Source organism: Drosophila kikkawai, chromosome 3L, assembly GCF_030179895.1.
Source record: "Drosophila kikkawai strain 14028-0561.14 chromosome 3L, DkikHiC1v2, whole genome shotgun sequence".
Classification (NCBI taxonomy): Eukaryota; Metazoa; Arthropoda; class Insecta; order Diptera; family Drosophilidae; genus Drosophila; species Drosophila kikkawai.
The window spans coordinates 3,556,917-3,571,314 of record NC_091730.1 but is presented as its reverse complement, the minus strand read 5'-3'; the positions used below and the strand labels follow the sequence as shown (position 1 = coordinate 3,571,314).

The 14,398-nt window shown below is 36.2% G+C and overlaps 2 protein-coding genes across 3 annotated transcripts in view; both read left to right on the top strand.

Moving 5' to 3' along the window:
* The first annotated feature begins 125 nt into the window (after positions 1-125).
* On the top strand, positions 126-1,500 carry Vps60 (vacuolar protein sorting 60). Its single transcript, XM_017162819.3, has 5 exons — positions 126-314; positions 383-534; positions 753-918; positions 1,018-1,248; positions 1,320-1,500. Exons 1-5 carry the CDS (start codon positions 246-248, stop codon positions 1,380-1,382), a joined length of 681 nt encoding a protein of 226 aa, XP_017018308.1. The 5' UTR covers positions 126-245; the 3' UTR covers positions 1,383-1,500.
* Positions 1,501-1,955: 455 nt separating this feature from the next.
* Positions 1,956-14,398, top strand: part of Eip74EF (Ecdysone-induced protein E74) — a 71,992-nt gene continuing 59,549 nt past the window's right edge. The window contains exons 1-2 of one of the 2 annotated variants that reach the window (XM_070285246.1): positions 1,956-2,144; positions 2,204-2,880. The gene's annotated coding sequence lies outside the window, so the exon portion shown is untranslated. Of the gene's footprint in view, positions 2,881-14,398 lie in introns of both variants that reach the window. The other variant, XM_041777288.2, reaches the window with a different exon arrangement.

The following is a 14,398-nucleotide window of genomic DNA, read 5'->3' as shown; positions in this document are numbered from 1 at the left end:
CCCTAAGAAATCTCAAAAGGTAGAAATTTCCTCCTAAAAAATCCACAGCTGACAAAACTATCGATACTATCGATTAATTAAAAATATACCAAAAACAGTGTTGCAAAACACTTTCCCAAAACAGCTGATGTCAGTGGATGGAAGAAGCAGAAAATTAGTCATCAAACAAATTCTTAAAACGAAATTAACTGGGAAACTCTTGTTTCTGTGTAAATTTAAAGTTTTAAAAGCAAAATCCAATCAAAATGAATCGCCTTTTCGGTCGCGGCAAGCCCAAAGAGCCGGGCCCAAGCCTAAACGATTGCATAGCCGGGGTAAGCCAGGGAAATCTTGCAATGAAAACAATAAATTATAGATTCTTATTACCCAAAATCGTTAATAGGTAGATGCCCGTGCCACAAACATTGAGGAAAAGATCAATAAGCTGGAAACGGAGCTGCGCAAATACCGCGAACAAATGTCCAAAATGCGCGAAGGACCCGCCAAGAACTCCGTGAAACAGAAGGCGTTGCGGGTGCTGAAACAAAAGAAGGCGTAAGTGTTTTGGGGCCACGCCCTCGTATATTTGTTATTTGAGGGGAAACATCTTAATAATAGGGATTCCCCTTTACTTATTATTGGATTTTCGGACTTTGTTTTGTTATTTTTTGGTCAATTAACTTGATATTTCTCGAATTTTACCTATAAAATTATGGATTTTCTTAAATATATTGAAACATACACATATATTATATTCTCCTTTGCTTTTATAGCTACGAACAGCAGGCGGAATCTCTGCGCAATCAGTCGTTTAACATGGAACAGGCCAACTATGCCGCCCAATCCCTCAAGGATACTCAGGCCACTGTGGCCGCCATGAAGGATGGAGTCAAGCAGATGAAGACCGAATACAAAAAGATCAATATTGATCAAATCGAGGTATATATTATACACAAACGTTTTTCAATATAAAAAATGTTTAATTTAGGAAACTTTTACATATTTAATCACATTTTAATTACCATTTCCCCTTAACAGGACATCCAAGACGACATGGCCGATATGTTTGAGCAAGCGGACGAGGTGCAGGAGGCTCTGGGTCGCACTTATGGCATGCCCGAGGTAGATGACGATGACCTGCAGGCCGAGTTGGATGCCCTGGGCGATGAGATAGCCCTGGACGATGACACCAGCTATTTGGATGACGTTGTCAAGGCTCCGGAAGCCCCAAGCCGAGAGCCTGGAGCCGATAGCATTGTGCCTGGCAAGGTAAGTTTACCTATAAGAAGGGAGGAGAACTCTATGTAGAAACATATAAGAAAACCAAAAAATATTTGCAGAGCACCATTGAAACGGATGAATTTGGCTTGCCAAAGATTCCCACTTCGCTGAAGACCACATAGGCAACGAGCTGCCAGCTCTCAGGTTTCCATTCTCCATCTTTTGTTGAACTTTTCGGGCACGCTTTGTATATTTTATATATATTAATGGATTGAAACAAAGATATCCTCTCAAGTAACACTTTTGTACGCATTTGTTTTGTTCAATAAATAGCCGGTTTACGAAGATAAAACCAAATAAAATAAGGAACGATTTTAACTAATTAAACTAACTAAATTTTTAAAAAGGGAAAGGAGATTTTTTTATATAATTTTGAATAACGTTTTATTTTTTCTTAATTTTTTTCTCAGTTTTTAAAGTTTTATTTTAATTTTGGCTCCTTTTACGTTAACTTATAATTTTTTGTTTTTCTCTTTTAATATTTTTGCTTTATTTTATTTATTATTAAATTTATTCTTTTATTTTATGTTGAAATATAAAAAAGCTAAGTATTATTCTACAGATTTTACGAGAGATGAAAAATTCTCTTAAAAAATCCCACTCAAGCAAGCCCAACTGTAGTTCCTTCTACTGAGTACTCTCTTTCGCTCTCTCCACAGCAAGCTTTTCAAACTGCAATTGCAATCACCACAGGCACTGGCACTCTCTTAGCCTCGCTCTAACCCACGCACACACCGGCAACCACTACATACGTTCACGTTCGCCGCTCTCTTTCGCAGAGTGCATGAAGGTAACCGCGCTGAAGCTTTGAAGTTCAGAGCATGAACTTGAGCGGCCGCGCGCGTGTGTTTCTCTGCCATGGAGCCCGAAGTGAGTCAGTGTGGGTGAGTCGTGCAGTGCGCGCTGCTTGTGTGCAAAAATAAAGCGTTTCGCCGTCGTTTAGTTGTCTTTTGACTGCTGTAACGTTCAGTCGCAAATTTCCCTTAATTCTCTTGGCACCCCAACGACGACGACGACGACGTTTCCAGCCAGGAAAACCTTCGCTTTTTCACAAACACAACAAAAACAAGCCAGAAACTGCAACAAAAAATCAATTCTCGAAACGTAACTGTAACGTCGCGAAAAAAACAACAAACGCCCGCCCACTTTACCGCCCATCGTCGTGTCGCGTCGCGTCGCGCCGCGTCTCTAATTAAACAATTTGCTCCGGCAAATAATAATTTTGTGCAACAAAAAAAAATATTTATAAATAAATGAAAATCCACAAAATGCGTTACAAAGAGTTCTAAAAATAATAAATAAATTTTAACGGAGTTTGAGTGTGTTTTTATGCCCCTGTGAAATGTCAATTAAATAAAGCCAACTATTTTTGGTGCAATTTTGACAGAGTTTTTGGTCGGGGCAAGCCCACCCCCCCACCAACCACCCCTCTACCCTTCCTCAACAAGTGCCTGAAAGTTTACAACAACAACAACAAAAAACAACACAAAACATAAGTGCAAATATCTGAAAATAACTCAAAGAAAACTTAAAACAATAAGAGAATCAATTTATTTTTGCTGCTGGTCTGCTGAAAACATAATGGATATATCACCAATTGGATTACTTTTGCTTGAAATGGTAAGTTTTATCTATGGATTATACTTGTTATTAATATTTATCTATCACTTTGTTGTTTTTGTTGGCTATTTTGTGATTTTGTGCTTAGCAGATCACTCATACGCAGCGTTGCATTTTAGCAACTCGAATGCAGGAAGCGAATAGCGCACAAAAAAAAAAGCTTTTTATTTATTTCGTCATCGCTGCACATACATACATTGCACATAGACGCATATATTTAGTATGCACATACTTGAAAGTTCAGGAAAAAAAAAATTTTGGAAATATATACAATATATATAGAGGCGAGATCTTTCTGTATTTTTCTGGATATTGTACATAATTCTGCCTTAACACTAAACTTTATTATAGAAATAAGAAATAATACTAGTAAAAGCTTTTCTTTGTTAACATTTCGAGTATTCGGAACATGTTTTTGAAGAAAAACAAGCGTGTTTATTTATTGCAATCATTTTGCCTGAAAACGCATTACATAAAGTGTTTTTAATTATATTTATAGATTATTTCTTAGTTTAAAATAATTTGTTATAAACAACTTTAAAGATTTAACTTAATTTCAAGGCTTTAATGTTTTAAATTTCTTAGCTTATATACTAATTGGGTTTTCCACACTAAACCAGCAGTTTTCTTATTTTTTAAACCAAATTTAGCATGACTAATTCATAAATCAAAAACCAAAAAGAAATACAAACTTTGCTGAGTTTTCATTCATCAAGAAAACCACTTTTTCTTAGTTTAATTTTTAATTTAGATTCTTCTATAAATGCTCGTTCACCCTTCTAGAATTTCACAAAGCCAAAAAGCGTGCTGGCTGGCCCAGTTAAGAGTTCAATTTTGGTTTTTGGCCAATTAACTGAATTCGATACAAACTGAAGAAGCCAGCTATCCATAAAACTGCTAAGCACAGCATTAAAATTATATTTTCTTGAATTTAGATTTTTTTGTTTTATTGATTTTTTGCTATTTTATTTATTAATCGTTTTTATGGCTGAAACATGTCAATCAGTTTCGTTTTTCGGCTTCTTTTTGTTAGCCGCAAATGAGAGTCAAGCAAAAAAAAACACAGTCATAGAGATTTGCAAGTCAAAATTGAACGCTCGGCCTTCGAAGGGGGCAATAAATAATGCTCGATGACCTGAGCGAGAAATAGGGCCCTGAAAAAAATCCTACACTGGGCATGTAGTACTTCCTAAAATTTATTCAGCAGAATTACTGACCCACCTCACCAAAAACGAATTCGCATTCCCACCATTCCCCATTCCCATTTCCCCAAAAATGAAACCAAAACAAGCAAATAAAGTTCAACACAACAGCAAAATACAAAAAAAAGAAGGCGGAAAAAAGGCAAATCTAAATGAGATTTGCCAAACAAAACCGATAGCCCTGAGCCGCCGCTGTCGATAAGAATGAGCTTTCAGGGGATTCTCCTTCGTCATACATATGTTACCTGGTCGATTGCCCATCAGATTACTAATATTTTTTAATGGGAATAAGGTTCATTTTAATAATAGAATCTTTAGTAAATTTATTTACAAATTAAAGAAGGTCTTTTAAAAAAATTAAGGTTAGCAAATCCCAAAGATTGATAAAGTTAGGAGAGGATTCTTGGTTTAAAAATTCCTCATTAAGTTCAGGGGGAAGCAAAGGAAACAATAGGTTTAAAAAAACTATTCAAAATTTCCCAATAAATTCAAAATTCCCAATTCATAATTAATATCAAGCCTTGTTTTATAATATTAATTAGGCTTTTCTAACAATTTTACTTAAAGTTGGACTTAAAAAAAGCATTGTAAAATTAATTCTAATAAAAATGATAAAGAAATTTTTTTAAATATTTTAAGAAAATTAAGAAAAAAAAATAATAAAAAATGAACTCTCCTTCCTCTTAAAGATTAAATTTTTCGATGAAACTAAAACCAAAATTAAATAACATCAATTACTTTGTAAAAAATCCAATCTAAAAGAGAGACAAAGAGAGGGGGAGAGTGAGAGTGAGAGCTACCGCACTAGAAAGAGACAGAAAGAGAGTCAAAATCGTTCGCAAAGGCAATGAACGCGAGCTTTTGGCGTTTTCTTCCGATAACGGGCTCTACGTACGTATGGCGCACCCATACCATTAAATCTCCCGAATATCAATAGACACACAGACACCAAATACACACGCACACACACACATGCACCGCGAGTTCGCTCAGTTTCGCGTCAGTTTAGTTTTAGTTTTTCCTCCCATGTCGCATGACCCTGGCCTGCTATTGAAGCTCTAGACACATTCGGAGGCCGATACAAAGCGCACCATTCAAAATATATACTATGCTATGCTATACTCGCATATTGTCTATGCCCGCACACACACACACTCATCCGGCACACACGATATGATACTATTTAGTGGTGTAGTTGTTGTACTCGATTCTTATTTGTTTCGTTTCTAAAATACGGCAATAACTAGGAATTATGGAAGGTGGCGAAGTCTAAGGGATGCAGGTAAAATTCCACATGAAAAAGGGAATTATTTTACAATAAAGCCAAGTTAATTGGTAAACTTTTTAAAATCTGAAGGATTAGTCTTAATTTTTGTATATTTAATAAATAATTATCTATAGTTTTTAAAGCATTAATGCAGGGATTTGTGTTAAAATAAATTTTTTGTTTTTTAAATACATTTTTTTAATAATCATTAAAATTTAGTGAGGAAAATGTTATATTTATAAATATATAATCCAAAATTCGTATATTGAAATTTTAAATATTTTCTAAGTAATAATTTTTGTTTATACATTTTATTTTTAAATTTAATTTTTTTTCATCTACCAGAAAATAGTTCTTTCTATATAAAAATTATTTAATTCTTGGAAGGACCCTACTTTTTATATAATTTAAATGCATTAATATATTTTTTTTAGTTTAATATAAAATATAATTAATATTTTAATTTAAGAGCATTCTTAAAAAATTAACAATTGATTATGTTACTAAAAAAATAAATTAAATATTCCACTTTAATCCATTTTTATTAATCATCCGCCATGTTGTACAAGTCTCAAGTTCTGTTTTGATATTTTGATATCAATTTGTTTTGCAATTCAATCAAAAATCTTTTGCGGAAATTCTAGAAATCTAGAAAACACAATTAAGGAAGCCCCATAAGCTCTACAGCCACTTGATATTTTATCTGTTGTCCCTGAAGTAATCTTTAAGCCTCGTTCAACCTTCATCCTTGTCAGGCTTAAATATTTTTCAACCTATAAAACCTAGGCATAACTCCTGGAGGCCTCTCCCAAAACTTCCTCATACCAAACCCGCTCCATATATCAGCTTGATTTATGGTTAGGCCAAGTAACTCCCCCCCCCCACCTTTATGGGAATTACTATAGTAGTCATAAAACTAAAGATAATCTGAACGATCGAGTGTCAGCAAAGAGAATTCAGTGTGTGGCTAAGCCGTGACTTTTATGGCATTCGGTGATCTTGTTTGTTTTCGCTTTGTTTCGTTTTGACCAAAAACTGATAAGCGGCCTATGCGGCGTATACTTGATAATGGAAATCCAGCTAAGAACAAACAGAGCAAGCGAACTGCGGCAACCTTAGGACAAGAAATCCACTTGATTGAAATATTTTCATTAAGTTAAGGTGGAGGTACTCTTGGGCAATCGCCTTAGCCTTGTCTCGCAGGGGGGGGTTGGAGGTCGGTGGTCGGTGGGTGTGTGTGTTTGGGTTCGGCTCTTATAACACACACAGAAAAAAACTAGTTCTAAGCATTATGTGCCTGATATTAAAATATGTATGAGGCATATAACAAAATCCCCAACAGCAGCAGATGCTTCGTGCCAATGAAGTTGGCTCGCCGCTGTTTTTTAACCTTAAGTCACGTTTGCTTTTTGTGGGTCTGCGACCGCGTATACTTAATTTTTTGTTGTATATATATATTTTTTTTGGTAACGCCGTTTTCTTGGCATTCTGTTGGGTTGGTTGTTATTGTTTGCCGCTTGCGGCAAGTTCAACAAAACCCGGCCAAAAGCACATACTGCTGGCTCAACTCCAGCCCGAAAAATGATATTTCCAACCATATTTTTAGCCACTGCCCCCACAACACACAATTCGGCACATTGAGGTTCAAGGCAACCAAAACCCCCAACGAAACCATACGAAACGGAGCGTTCGACATCGTCGCTGAAGGCCAAGTGCAAGTCCAACTGAGCCACGACTTTGTATATCACTCTTTCGTAGTTTTATAATTTTTAATTATGCATTTGCGCGGCTCGAGAGGCACGAAAGATAAAGAAGTAGCCATGACAAACATTTAACCCAGCATTTAGGCCTAAAAATGGCAAGGGCTTCGATGGCTTTGGTTTTGCTTTTGGGGCACGTGCCCAGAGAGGGAGCGGAGCGGGTCGGCAAGCTCGAGATTAATCACAAAGTCAGCCAACATTGATATATGGCAAGTGGCTTGGTTTGGGCCTTAGACGAACCTTAGTCGCCCTTTATAAATTAGTTTTATTTAGTGGGTAAAAGTTAGTTTTATTCACTGGCTTCTAGAATGGGAAATAAATTAAGATAGTTAAGGTGAAACGAAATAAATATAGAAATATTTGAGAAGCCGAAAAGAAACCCTTTTTTTAATGTGAATAATTTTTTATTTTAAACTAAAAATATTAAAACAAACAATTTCAATTTCTGTATAAAAGTTCTAACCATTTTAAACGATCTATAATTTTTTTTCAAATTTTTAAAATCACAAAAATTATCTATATTTCATAAATATTTTTTAAAAATATATGTTGTTGTTTTCTGTAATTTTAAACATATTTTTTATAGTTTTTAGAAGGCTAAAAATGTATATAAAATACTATTATTCTAAATATGCATGTAAATACAAAAATCGATTAAATGTCTTACTAAGAAACTCTATAAAACATTTTCAGTTTCGTCTTAAATTTCTGATTAAGATTCCGATTCCGATTGAGATTCATTTTTTCGGCAACCGAAAGGCAAAAAGGTAGAAGGCGAAAAAGCGCAAAGGCAGAAATGCCAGCAAGTCAAGTCGCTCTCGCACACACACATTCTTAAGCACACGTAGAAGCGCCGAAAAATCATGACCTTCCACAATGCCAGCAGCAGCAACAGTTGAGTCGTCGCCCGTTCTCCCTCTCTCCCCCTAGTGGTTGTTGTTGCTGCTGCTGGTGCTGCTCTTGCCCTCTGCTGCTGCGCTGCCTTCGTGAGCGAGCGACGCCAGCTTTTTTTTTTTTTTTGGCAATGCGTGAGTGAGACGGTCACACATACAAACACACACGCAAAGGCAAAGAGTGCGCTGCTCAAAAATAAGGCCAAGGTGAATACCGAAAACCGAACCGAAGCAACCGAATGTGTAGAAGAGAAGCAAGCGTAAGAGAAGTGCCTGCAGCAACAACACCAACAACAAGCCCAAGACAGCACGGTTTTCAATGACCTTGCCCAAAAAAAAAAAAAAAAAAAAAGCTTCAAGCATAATAATTAAATAACATGAGCGCTAAGCCACTGCCGCGTAGAACCGAAAATCAGGCTCGAAAACGAAAACGAAAAAATGACCAAGTCATTGCCAAAAAAAAAAAAAGAAATAATAAACGATACCATAAGGAAAAGGAAGCTTGGTGCATCAACGAATTTTAAATATCCTTTCTTTACTGGTAGACCTCCAAATGTTAAAGAATGTTGCGGTTGCAATAATAACTTGCTTAAATTCTTATTAATAAAAATTAAAAAAAAAATGTTTTTTAATATATAAAAGTGATGTTATCAAAATCCTAAAAATCATTCATTATAAAAAGTTCATTTCCAAAAAGATTAACTGTACCTACCGGTCAAATCTCTTACCAAAAATCATGACACCTGCCAATCAGAAAGAGTATAAAGCCCCCAAAAAATCAAGAAACATGGGTTTAAAAAAAAGAGAGAGAGCCAGTCAGGCAGTGGAAAAGAGAGAAAGAGAGAGGAAGGGAGTGGGGCCAGACCTCCGGCAGAGGTCAACGTCAGGATCAGTGACATTGCCTCCGCGTCATTCTCGACGCCGACGTTGACGCAGAGCGTGCATTGACGCCGCGTACATTCACTTCGCCTTTTTGACGAAACAAAAACAATGAAAAATTCGGTCTTGGTCTGGTCCGCCTCAGCCTATGTTTTGGAGGGGGTGTTGCCAAGACACTATATACTATATATACTGTAAACTGTATATTTTTGGGGTACAGCTGTGCGATACAAAAGATTCCACAAAAGATTTCGAAGGTTCTTCATTTTGAGCGGCTCTTAAATCTTGACTTTTTTGGGAACTGAATCATCGTATGATGGAAGGCTGTCTGCGTGACTACCAAGGTGGAGTGACATAATGTATATTTTTATAATTTAATATTTAGTTTATTAATAATATTTGTAGATTTTTATTCTGGGAAAATATCGATTATGAGCATTTTAAAATTGTTTTTTGCATAGCTTCTACATACGCATATTACTCATACGCAGTGTGCTACAAATATATTTTCATTCAAAAATAAAAGTTGAATTATGTAGAGAATGTGAGATAAAAATACAATAATATCCAAGGTTCATTACCTTCTTTGAAGTGTTGGGCTATCAGAGCAACTGGTTTATAATTACATTACGCATACGCAGTGTGGCGCATTCGCACTGAAAAAGTGTTTATATATTTTTTAATTGCTTCATTATTACCAGTTTATAAAATAGTTTTTCCTTAAGAAGAAAGTATAAATATGTGTTTCATGATTTTATTTTTTTTAATATTTTAATAACTAAATTAGATTTTTGTTCATTTATTATTCTTATTCTTAAAAAATAACAACGAAATTGTATATATTTTCTTCTATATTCTCTTCTATATTCCCTTCTATATTTTCTTAGTTGCCTTGAAAGGTAAAAGGTTTATTTTTATTACTCATACGCAGGGTGAAAGTTGATCAATATTTTGTTATGTCAATTTTAAAGATGTTTCTCCTAATTTTTACCTTTAGAAAAGTTTCTTATAATATATTTATATGCTATATATATTTAATTGACATGAAATGTGTTTAAATTCCCTTTTCTTAATCACAAATCAATAATTTATGAGGATATTACTCATACGCCATGTTGTCCAAAATTGTTTGTTTTAATTTCTTCTATTTGTTTGCATTATAAATAAACATTTAAAGTTAGTCATTCCTTTCCTTTTAATTACATATAAACCTTTTTTCTTAAATGAAAACCCTAAACTTCCCTCAATGCTTTGCCTCTATTCCCTTTGCCCTGCCTCAGCGTTAGTCTTGAAATGTCAAGGATCCACAGACAATATAAAGTTGATTGTCCTTCGTCGCTGCCCTGAGTGAGAAATCGACGAGAACAACAACAAAGACAACATCAGTGGCGACAACAGCGGCGACAACAACAAAACGCTCGTACGATTTACAGTTGCATTGACAGTTTTAGCAGCATTCTAGACAACCAAATTGCTCGCCAACTGTAAACACGTGCCGCTCTAAGCAGCCAAGGCTCCACAGTTTACAGTTTGAGCGCCATTCTAACGCGCGCGCCTATCTCAATAGCCCCCAAATGCAGCAGTCACACCACTACATGCACACGCATACAAAACAAAAACAACACGCTCAGCATTTAGCCTTAGTTGAGGTCTTGCAATGCACCTCGAAATGCACTCACACATGTGAGCGCGCTGCAGTGCGAAATATACTCGTGTGCTCGTAAAAAGCGAGATGGCAACAACTCCCGCGCTTTTCTGACAGATAGCCCCAAAGAGAGAGAGTGAGAGAGGAACGAGCGCGTGCCGGAGAGAGTGACAGTGAAAGAGAAGCTGGCTAAATTTAGTTCAATGAATTTTGTGTGCGCGCACTACTCTTTCACTCTCTTTGGCCAGTGCCGCCTTTGTTTTTGTTTTGTTGTTATTGTTGGGCACAGTGCATTGACTGAGCGGGCTCAGCACGTTACTCCACACAACGATGATGATGATGATGTTGCTTGCTGCTGCTGCTGGCAAACTCAACTCTCTGCAACTGCAACAACGCCACTGCTGCTTGTGATGATGATGATGATGATGATGACGATGGTTATCGAAGGTCTTTCACCCGAACTCGGTCATTGGCGTACATTTGTGTGCTGCTGCTGCTGCGGCGTCGCTGCTGCTGCTGCTTCGGCTTCTGCTGCTGATGTTGCTGCTGTTGTATCTGCTGTTACTTTTGTTGCTGCCTCTGCTGCTACGGCTGTGTGCCGCTCTGCCCGCAAATCCAGAGCTTTTCAAAGTGTACATGTCGCAATTTCTTAAGAAAGTTCAATTACCCCAAACAATCAGATTTACTGTCTGTTTTTTTTGATGCATACACTCGCTGCTGCTTGCTGGCACAGTGGGAGGAAATCGATTGATTTTGGGGTTGAGGGAGAAACTGGAATAAATATTATTAAAAAATAATTATATTTCGGTACTATTTCTTAAATAAAATAAATTATATAAAACATCATTAGAATTCATTTGAGGAAAAATAAAACTATATATATTTTTTTATATTTAAAAAATATTTCCCAAATAACTCGGCAAATAAGCAAAAAAAAGAAATAATTAAAAAAATATTCTAGACTCTTTTTAGCACCAAAGTATGCTATACTTTCTCTCCAACCAAAGAAGGGTATTCTGTTATTTAACGAAACTTTAAAAGTTACATCAAATTAATTACCTTAATAGCTTCCTTTCTGAGAGATTTTATCTGGTTTTTTCCCTTCTACAACCCACTGTGCAGTCGCTCGGTTCATTCGCTTCTTTCGCTGCAGTTGCCGCTGCTGAGCTGCTGCTGCTGCTGCCACTGCCTCTGCCGGCGTCGTTGGGTTGCAGTTTTCTAATGTTGTGTGGCGTGTTGTTAGGGAGCTGCGGCAAGGGAACTCTCGGGGGGGGACATGGGCATGGTTAGGTTACTTTTGCAGTTTTGCAGTTTTCGCGGGCAGAGAAGAGGAAGAAGGAATAGGAAGAAGCAGAAGCAGAGGCTGCCTCTTGTTTCAGTTGCACTGAATTGTTGCTGTTGTTGTTGGCCAGTTTTTATGGTGCATCTTCAAATGTTTGGCCTGCACTCGCTCCGTCTCCCGTCTCCATCTCCCTTTCACGTTTATTTTTGCGTCGCTGCATTCAATTTCAATGAGAAATGTTTTCTTCTCGTTTTCATTTCTGTTTCTGTGTATTTTCCTTTTTTTTTTCTTTCAGTTTTCAGTTCTTCAGCATTCGGATTCGCTTTTGTTTTTTGGCCAATGCTAAAATACATAGCGATTTCCTCTCCTTTTTTCTTCTTTTTTTTCGATTTGGTGTCGAGAAATGCAGATCAGAATCGGTTGCACTTTCCCTTTGGAAAGGATGTTTTCCAAATGGTTGCTTAAAGTTTTACCCAAACTTTAACTTTACTAAATACTTAGTGAAATAAATTTGATATTAATACATTAATTTTAAAAAATAATACCCATTTAGTACACTTTCTGAAGTATAGAGAGAATATTGATTAAAATCTCTCAGTTTTTAAAAGTCCCAAGTAATGAATATTTAGGTCTATTTGGAATATCAATATCCGTAATCTCCAGCTCGTTAAGCATAATTAAAAACCCAAACTTTCATTTACCAAACTCTTTTTATATCTCACCATCAATTTGCTAATAGTTTTTTCCTGAACTTTGGCTTTTCTTTTGGCCAACAAAAAGTAAACCCTTTCGCAAATTTTCGATTCGCAGTCAATAGTGAATTTCCCTGCTGCTGCCTTCATTCTCCTTGAGGTAATCCATAATAATTCCCAAAAAAAAAGAAAAGAAAAGGAGAAGAAAAGGAAGGCCTTATTGCATTCAATCCGCGGGAGTACAGTACCGCCCCCTCCGCGGATCGCCACTTGGCAGTTGCAACTTTCAAACGAGTTTAGGACTTGGGAATGGCGATTTGCGACTGCGACTGCAATGATGATGCCTTTTGGCCTGGTCCGAGAGGCTTCTTTTGGCCATCTCCTCCTGACCATCATCATCATCTGCTGGCTGGATGGCTGACTGGCTGGCATCTTCCTTCTCCTCGTTTGGGGCCAAGGAATTTGACCGACACATTTACTCCTCGCAGCCGCTTTTCGATTTTTGTTTTTCGGAACTCAAGATGTTTGGGACCTGGGTTTATCTTCTCCACAGGCAGCCCCAGCGTACATATTGCACTTTTCCATGTTAGGCATTTTTTCGGCGTTTTTTCGTATGATTTTTTGTTGTTGTTTTGTTTATTTTTGGTCTTTTTCGGCAAAGGCAACGAAATTTTTTCAATGTCTTAGCCTGCAACTTTCGTTGGGTTTTTGTGTGTGCTCGTATCTCATTTTATTTTTATTTATTTCTTTATTTAAATTTTTATTTTATTTTTTGTTGGTCTTTTTTATTATGCTATCTGTGACAAAACTTGCTTCGGCCTGCAGTCGCTGCTCGGCTGATGTTGCTGCCAACGCCAGCGTTTTGCAGTGGCAGCGCAAAATGCAAGTGGAAATGCAGTTTTATTTTGAATTTTACTAATCGATTGGATCAAAATCGATGAGAGGGAGCTGACACAGAAGGTTTTGGATAGGTTTTTATTGTGATGATGGATTTTGTGGTGAAGCAGTAAGGGATTTTTGGGTTATATAAAGCTAGAGATTGGTGGATTTTAATGTATGAAAAAAAAGAATATTAGTTAAACGGAGATTTACATAAATTAGGTTTTAACTTAAAAATGTCTCTCACTCGGTAGCTAAAACTGTTTTTGCAAGCAAGTGAAAAAGCCATTTAAAATATATTTAAGAAAATATGTATAAAACTTTTTATATATAATTTCTTAAAATATAAAATATAGATGTCCCTTTAAAATTATATGCTACATTCTAGAACTATGGAGTATCTTAGTTTTCGATGTTTTAAACACCTATTTTTTCATGATTTCAAAGATAAAAAAATACAAAAAAATAACTATAAATTCGTAATTACATATATTAATTAATTCCAAAATTTGTTTATTCAAAAATATGACTCAAACTCCTTAAAATTTTTCCCAATTTTAATGCCATATATTTTTTGTAGGTTTCTTTGAAATCAAAAGTGAAATTCCCCATAAAAGTTACTCAATAAAACGAAATAATTTTCGCTGCGCTGCATTTTTTGTTGCTGTATTTGAAATAATTTTGCTTTTGTTTTTGTTTTTCAGCTGCTCTTGATTTTTTTGTATTTTTGGCTTTATTTTTTGTTGTTATTTTTTTGGGTGCATTAAACGGCAAATTGTTTCGTGGGATCAACACAAAGTGCGTTGATCTCGCGGCTGCAAAAAAAAAAAAAAAACTGCAAAAAAGCTGAAAAAGTGAATGAAATGAATGCAAACGGTGACGTCGCTAAGTTGCGTCGCTGCCGCAGCGGGCGTAGGCGTTGGCGTCGCTGCCGTGTTACGTTTTTTGTGGCGTGAAAATAGCTCGAATGTGAGTAACAATTAATAAATTATTAATTGCGGTGACTCATTATGGTATTT

Coding starts and splice junctions, on each gene's coding strand:
- Vps60 (XM_017162819.3), top strand. CDS start 246: ATGAATCGCCTTTTCGGTCGCGGCAAGCCCAAAGAGCCGGGCCCAAGC. Junction 315..382: donor TAAACGATTGCATAGCCGGG/GTAAGCCAGGGA, acceptor AATCGTTAATAG/GTAGATGCCCGTGCCACAAA. Junction 919..1,017: donor TCAATATTGATCAAATCGAG/GTATATATTATA, acceptor TCCCCTTAACAG/GACATCCAAGACGACATGGC.